This window comes from Lasioglossum baleicum, unplaced genomic scaffold (genome assembly GCF_051020765.1).
Source record: "Lasioglossum baleicum unplaced genomic scaffold, iyLasBale1 scaffold2098, whole genome shotgun sequence".
NCBI classification, from domain to species: Eukaryota; Metazoa; Arthropoda; class Insecta; order Hymenoptera; family Halictidae; genus Lasioglossum; species Lasioglossum baleicum.
The window spans coordinates 20443-28558 of record NW_027471157.1 but is presented as its reverse complement, the minus strand read 5'-3'; the positions used below and the strand labels follow the sequence as shown (position 1 = coordinate 28558).

At 37.2% G+C, this 8116-nt stretch overlaps 1 protein-coding gene across 1 annotated transcript; it reads left to right on the top strand.

Annotated features, from left to right (window-relative positions):
- The first annotated feature begins 28 nt into the window (after window positions 1-28).
- LOC143221235 (leucine-rich repeats and immunoglobulin-like domains protein 3) lies at window positions 29-5058 on the top strand. Its single transcript, XM_076446717.1, is given in 21 exon segments — window positions 29-251; window positions 254-272; window positions 1304-1326; window positions 1329-1377; window positions 1482-1625; window positions 1737-1874; window positions 1980-2120; window positions 2197-2267; window positions 2270-2443; window positions 2446-2482; window positions 2558-2634; window positions 2637-2700; window positions 2783-3021; window positions 3098-3153; window positions 3156-3246; window positions 3339-3650; window positions 3755-4036; window positions 4153-4260; window positions 4263-4427; window positions 4519-4824; window positions 4931-5058. Coding segments are annotated over 21 exon segments (2847 nt in total).
- The last annotated feature ends 3058 nt before the right edge of the window (window positions 5059-8116 follow it).

Here is an 8116-nt window from a genome sequence, read left to right as displayed (position 1 = left end):
TAAGCGGAACGATACGACGATACGTACGATGTCGAATTCGGAACAAGTTTTTCTCATACATCGACTTGTGTGGAAATACAAATGGACGGTTGTTATGTTATCGGTGATACTTGTAACTTCATCGAATTTTACAAACGCCGACAGGCTATCGTATCGTAATACCAAGGATAACGAATGTCCCGTTGAGTGTGCATGCCTTGGGAATGTGGTGGACTGCAGTAGCTTGCAATTGATCGGAGCACCCAGCGGACTACACCATGGACAGAGATCTTGTAAGTAAATAATCGCTTGTTATCCTATCAAGAGAGAAACGTTTATCATCACGGAGCCGTGCTGTCTCTCATGGATCGTTCCATTCTACTCGTTTTCCGAATATTCAACGAGACTCCTCGTATTTATTCTTCTCTTCTCAATGCTGATTGTCACTTGAAAATCGTGTACTGTCATATTTTTATTTTTTTTTTTTTTTTTTTTTTTTTTTTTTTTTTTTAATGCTGCTGGAATCGTGTAACGTTACTTTACACGTAGTTATCGTTACGATTCAAAACTATAGGCTGCATATATGCAGTGTAACATGATCTAACGAGATAAGATAGTATTCCATGAATTTGTAAAAGGAAAGTTAAGATACGCGATAATAACATCGACTTTATTAAATAAATCAAATAGATACTTTTCCTGTCACTTTATAGAAATTGATTTTAAAAGTTTACCGACAACTCGCACGTGATAAATATCTTTGTAAACTTAATTTCTATTCGAAATAATTTCTTGGTTAAGTTAAAATTTTATGATACGTCTATTAGGCTATGATTTATTGTTATAAATATTTAAAGAAGAAATTACTAATTTAAGCGTTAACTAGACTTAAGTTGTCAATTTTCTTCCATACTTGTCGAACAATGTAAGTCGTATTAGATCATTTCGAAACTTATTAAAATATTATATCCACGTAGTTTTATTCCAAATACAGAAAGAATACAAATATCGAGGAAAAGTTTCTCCTTTGTGGACACGTCGACAAGAATTTCAAACTATACGTAACAATATATATTAACACGGCTATTTGCGATGTTACGATGTTTAAGGTCAAAAAATTCTTAGTAGCAATAAATTATTTCCAATGTTTCCGAGCCATTTGAATTTTCTGTTATATGTAATTATATTCCCAAACATCCGGTATGAAATCATGAAAAAATAAAAGAAGACGACGAGCATGTTAATTGTAAAATACTTTTAGATACGGGTAAAATGAAAGAAGCAATAAAAAAATCAGCATTAAGAATATCGTTTGCCTTTGCAGAGAGTTGAAAGAGAACAATATTGCAAGCTTGAGCCGGATGTATTGTTACATTTAACTAAATTAAAGAATTGTGAGTACCATTTGCGATAACTATTCTTATAAGCAGAAAATATATCATTGTTCTTTGAAAGAAAGTGTCTTACATTCTGATGTAACATTTCGACTGATATTATTTAAGAGACCTAAGCGCCAATAAATTTGGAGACAACTTTTCCATCACCCTACCAACGGCTGCACACTTGCAAGGACTGAAAGTAAATAAAAATCAATTAACAGAAGTGCCAGACATGTTTTTTGTCAAAGACATAACGCATCTTGCATTGTAAGTATATTCTTCGCATTATCGAATGTGACTAAAGTTTAGTTTCCCATTCATGCTTTTTATGTTTAACTTTTACACAGTATAAAGAAGAATAATATTTTGTTTTTATAGAGCTCATAATTCGATTAGCGACATAAATGGAACCGCGTTACTCACGTTGCAACGACTTCAAAATTTGGATGTTAGTGGAAATAAGATAAGCGTCGTTCGAAACGGATCCTTTCTTGCGCCCAATTGTCTTACACATTTGTATGAAGTTATTTATTTATGTGACTTTTATACATCAACGTCGAGTAACTTTCGATAACAATACTAATGACAGGAAAAATCCTTCTTTTTTCTCTTTGCTTACAGAAATTTAAATATGAATCAAATAAGGATAATTGAAAATGGAAGTTTGGATAACTTAACTTCGTTGGAGGAATTACGTTTAAATAAAAATCACTTGACCCAATTGAAAGATCTTTTTACGAATTTAAAAAAATTACGTATACTGTGAGAAATCGTTTGATACGACTCTTTTTTTTATCCTTTACTATTACTCGAAAATATACATGTTCTATTTTTTCAGAGAAATAAATAGAAACGAATTAAAGACTATTCAGGGACTTAGCCTTAGGGGTTTAAAAAATCTGAAAGAGTTACGCTTAAAGAGAATAAGATTGAAACGTTAGACGATGGCGCGTTTTGGCCTCTCGAAAATTTAACGACGTTACAACTTGACTTTAACATGTTAACCATGGTGAGAAAAGGTGGTTTGTTTGGACTAGAACGTTTGCAGAAACTAACGTTATCGCACAATCGAATAAACACCATTGAATGCAAGCATGGGACAGATGTAAAGAAATCGTGGAGCTGTTAGTAATATTTTTGTTCTGTATAACAAGTAGATATAGCGCGACGTTCAGTTACGATTGAAAATTTACTTGCAGGGATCTATCGCACAATGAAATATCGACAATTGAACGAAATACTTTTGAATTTTTGGAGAAATTGGAGAAACTTAAATTGGACATAATCGAATCACTGACATTTCTGATGGCGCATTTGGGTCAACTCCTAGTCTGCAGATATTGTACGTATAGCACATGTAGCATACTGTAAATTAGCAAAAGTCACAAGTTTCTTTATCACGTAATCGTTTTATTATATTAAAGAGAACTCAACTTCAATAAAATTTCATATATGGTGGAAGATAATAATGGTGCTTTCGATCCACTTGGACAACTATGGAAATTAGGATTGGCGCATAACAGGATAAAATCGGTAAACAAAAATGCGTTTACCGGATTAAGTAGTGTTACCGAGTTGGATTTAAGTGGAAACGATGTAACGAGTATTCAGGAAAATGCATTCGTTTCAATGACTAGTCTAACTAAACTGAGAATGAATTCGAGTACGTATGAACGGATAAAAGCGTTGGTAACTTTGTTACGCTAGTTTAACGCCTGTTTCTTCTCTGTCGTACGTAGGAGCTTTGGTTTGTGACTGTGGCTTACAGTGGTTAAGTATGTGGTTACATGAACATAGGCATACAGCGATGCGGAAGTTTATTGCGGATATCCGCAATGGTTACAAGGAAATTCCTTGACTCAACTCCATCATACAAATTTTACTTGTGGTTGGTATTAGTTTAGCTTAGAGTTCCACTTTTTCATACGTCATCGTCATAGATCACTTATTAATAAGAGTTTGTACGAATACGGGAATTAGATGATTATCCAAAGCCAAGAATCATCGAGGAACCGAAAAGTCAGATGGGTATTAAAGGAGACAACGTGACGCTGGTTTGTCGAGCAACGAGTACTGCCAGTGCACCGCTACATTTTACGTGGAAGCACGATAACGTTGAAATGGACGATGTCAATCTACAAATAAAAACTGATTCCACGGAGAACGTGACAGAGGCCTCTTCCATTTTACATCTTACTAACGTTACTCACGCAAATGCTGGAAAATACCAATGTATGGTGACAAATACATATGGAACTACGTATTCTACAAAAGCAAAGATAAGCATTTTAAGTAAGTTTTCGTTGAAATTTAACGGACGTTACGATGGCGTGTTATTTCCGTACGGTATGGAACAGTGTAAAAGTCAGTAATGCCGTGTTTCTCGCTTATTACAGTTTATCCATCTTTCTCAAAAATTTCACGCGATATACGTGTAAACGCTGGAAGCACTGTAGGATTAGAATGTTCGGCGGAAGGGCAACCATCGCCGCAAATAGCGTGGCAAAAGGATGGCGGTGACGATTTTCCAGCGGCAAGGGAAAGAAGAATGCACATGATGCCAACTGACGATGTATTGTTTATCGTTGACGTGAAAACTGCTGACAGCGGCGTTTATTCGTGTACCGCGCAAAATCTTGCCGGTCTAATCGTCGCGAATGTTACTCTGACGATATTAGGTAAATGTTGTGAATTTTTCTATAATGTTCGATGAAAGTTCGATGACAATTTATGTAGATCATTGCTCGATCAACGGTCGAATTTATGTATTCGTTCTTTGTTTCTTCCTCAAAAGAAACACCGTCGTTCGTAAAACCGATGGAGAACAAGGAAGTAACCGTTGGTGGGTCAATTGTATTGGAATGCATGGCGAGTGGTATGCCCAGGCCGAAGTTGTCCTGGCGCAAAACGGAAATCCTTTGCAAGCGACTGAACGTCATTTCTTCACCGCCGAGGATCAGCTATTGATAATTGTTGATACTAAAGCTAGCGATGCTGGCAATTATGAATGTCAAATGAACAATTCGTTGGGTAGCGTTGTTGGTGCATCTCATTTGACAGTAAAACCAGGTAAAACATCTGTAACGAGTTCTGCTTAACATCTGTTTCGCTTTCTGCGTTTGAAATGACGCCTAATAGAGAAATATCCCGTATTTCACAGCTCCGACTTCAACCCCTAGTCCTGTATCGGTAAACGAAGATGATATACTTGGTTTGATAATAATCACCGTCGTGTGTTGTGCCGTTGGTACCTCCATAGTGTGGGTGGTTATAATTTATCAAACTAGAAGACGGTTGAACACTGTTACACAGACTAGAAATGTGCAACCATCGTCGGCTATAGCAGCTACGGTAGCCGATACGCAAACACATTTGTATCTAGAAACTAGTTCTCAGCATAGTAAAGACAGCGGTACAGGAGATAGTACCAATCCTAGTAGCGAGCAATTGCAATTATGTTTACCCGGTATGTAGAATCATTTTTCTCGTGTATGACCCTTTTCACCATTCTCTTTATCCATTCCTTTCTTTTTTTATTTTTATACTTACCATACGCGTGTTTCTATTTTCAGAGGAAATAGTTACATGTTCCGTGACCAACGAGGAGGATACGAGTGCAGTGGTGAACGTAGGAGCTCCGTTATTGCGGTACACGAATCACGAACGACACGTTCGCGAGAATGAAGATTGTGCCGTTTAAAACAAAAGTTTGATACACGTTTTTTCTCGTGATTAATTTGTCGCGGTCCGTGCGTGAACGTTATCTCTTGCCATTATTGTGCAAACGGAGAAAACATGATCGAAGAATTACGTGAGATGAAACGGTGTCGTTTTAAGCGTTCGTTAATAAACTACACGTGTGCACAGAAAATGTGCAATTCGTCGATCCTATTGTGACATGAACATTATTACTTTGGTGTACAATAGTAGATGTACGAAAAACAACGATCACGATTATCGTCGAATTTGCTACGAGAAAAAGAAATTGTCAAGAAGAGGACGACGTTTAAGTTACAGCGTACCAACGGCGTATGATTTGTAAATATTTTACGGTAAGAATTCATCGTAATTGCTGTGTGATTCAGTGTCGTTGAGATACAGATGAAGTAACAAGTATGTTGACACGGGGGAATTATCGTAACCCGCAAAAGCCACTTATATTATAGACCAGTCTTTTGTGATAGATATTTATTTTTAGGATTACTTAATTATTATTAGTCGATGATTATATTTATAATGCCCCATGACGTAAGTTTGCCTTAAAAAAAGAAAAAAAAAAAAAAAAAAGAAAAAAAAACAAACGGTACGAGAAACAGAAATGTGCACACGAACACAAGTCTATGTATACCTATTTTACATATACAAGAGAAACACATGTATGCAGAATGCGTAGGCGCGCGCGCGTGTGTGTGTGTGTGTGTGGCTGCGTGTAGGTGATTGTTGCGCACCAAAGTGCTGATATATAAACACTTCATGATTTGTCTTCCTCTTTATTTTTTATTCATAGTTGATTGTTTCGTTGCACCTAGTGAGACGTTTAGAAGTAATTTAATCGATCGATAACGATTGCTCATCACGGATAGATATCAATACTAGTTGTCAAAGTATCTGCCTATGTATTATCATCGTTTAAATCAACGATTTTTCTTTGCTGTTTAATTTACTAAAATTTGTAACGTTTATACGTGCGAAGAATAACACATACGTTTGTCGGTTTGCGATCATCGTTTTGATCGAAAGAAATTCACAGAGGAAAATGTTTTCTTTCCTTGGGTTTTCATGGATACCTTGCTTAAATGCGGTTTTCTCTCGACTCGAACGCATTCACGAGAGCAAGTGGAACTGTAATTGATGAAATGAAAGGAGGAAAGGACAAGTTTCTGTGAATTTCTGGTTAATTTGTGATATTTTCGTGCGACGAAAATAATTGGAAATGATGGCAAACACTCGGACACTAAAGAATATCGAAAGGGGAAGCGCGAATCTTTGGCAAACGTATCTAATTTAAAAGGTACGTCTTGCGCACACTTTTTTTTTTCTTTTATTTTCCCTACGTGTTATATTTGGAGAAAACGGAGCGAAGAAACGCGATATTGTCATTATTAATCGATGTTAACGCAACACAATGATATCATACCATATCAGATTAAATCAAACGCAATGAATGGTCGTTCAGATAAAGACGAAATGATACGAGGTGAAATTTACACACGGTTTAACGCACGCATTCACTCCTTTTTCTTTCCATTTACCGATGACTATTGCGCAGCATCGAGAAGAATAAGGATTTTTCGGGAATATTCGAACGTTTTGTTTCGCGACAAAGGAAAATTCGTTGTATCGTTACCGGTGGATTCGCGAGTCGATAACGGAGAATAACGGCGATTTAATATGGCGTCCAGCAGCTCCACCGAGATCGTACAAACTTACCAGTGACAAGTATTAAATCGTATTTTGCCAATAAACAAGAGAATCTGTCGCGAAAATGTCGAGTGACTGGTATCCATGCGTGGATACGCGAAATAAGATGTCCTCGTTTAATTCAGTATTTTCCCTTGTTGTTATGTGGTATATTATAAACAAATACAAGTAATCTATCAGGATAACGTTGTTTTAGTTGTGTGGTCAATGTTTTTTATACTCTTCTCAATCACGGCAGCAACTAACCCGCATTATTTTTCCTCCTTCTTTTTCGTTTCTTTCTTTTCAACTTTATTTACCAAACGAGCATATTTTGTTAAAATATACATTTGTCGATACATGTACATGTACATCGAAGAAAGAAAGAAAAAAGAAGGAAAAACGGGAGACGGACTCGGCAATCTTTTTAGAAACTTCGATACGATACGCCAGCGTATCGCTTGCCACTTTTTTCTTTCTCTCTTTCTTTCTTTGTATCTCTTTTTCTTTTTTCTTTCCCTTTTGTAACGAGCATATCCGTGCGAGCGCACGCACGGATCTACATGTTTCACACGGTCACAGTTATCTCTAGATTTCGACATTCCTTCTTACGTTATATCATGGAAATACGCATCACAAGTACAAGTATTCGCACGAGATTCTACTTCTCTAAGAATTACAAAAATACTCGATTCGCGTTCGAACTACTTCAAATTCGATTTTCCGCTATCATCCACCTGACGCGTATACGTATCCTATGTACGTATGTCAACTATCGAAAAAACCAAATCCCTTCGATGGTTTTACGAATCCGTGATTCGAGTCGTTCCATCTCGAGCGAAATGGAGACGCAATGTTCGATTCGTTTACGAAATGCCAACGAAAGGAGTAAAGAGAGGAACTTGAAGCTAGAGGACGAATAAAAGAGACAGGGAGAGCGGGGACGGTGCAGAGGCAGAGGCAGAGAGAGAGAGAGAGAGAGAGAGAGAGAGAAACCTAATATATAACGGCACGTGGGTAGGCTACTTATTTTCAAGTATCACAATGATTAAAGTATCGTAGATATAGAAAAGGCGTGTGAGGATTCTCGGGCCGTTGGTTGTCGCGAGGGCCGAGCGTTGTCGATATATAAAGATGGTTCGCACGATGGTAAAGCAAACGCGTGTTTCTTACCGCGACGAGGTTCCGTAAAGTAACCAGAGGAAACGCATGCATCGCGAGGCTTGAAAAGACGAACGACATAAATAAGTGAAAATAGCACGAACTAGTTAAATAAGATACACGGATATCGTTTGTTTCCTTTTGGTTGCGGAACACCGACGTCTTCTACGGTAAAAACTCGGGTAATCGTGCAGTTT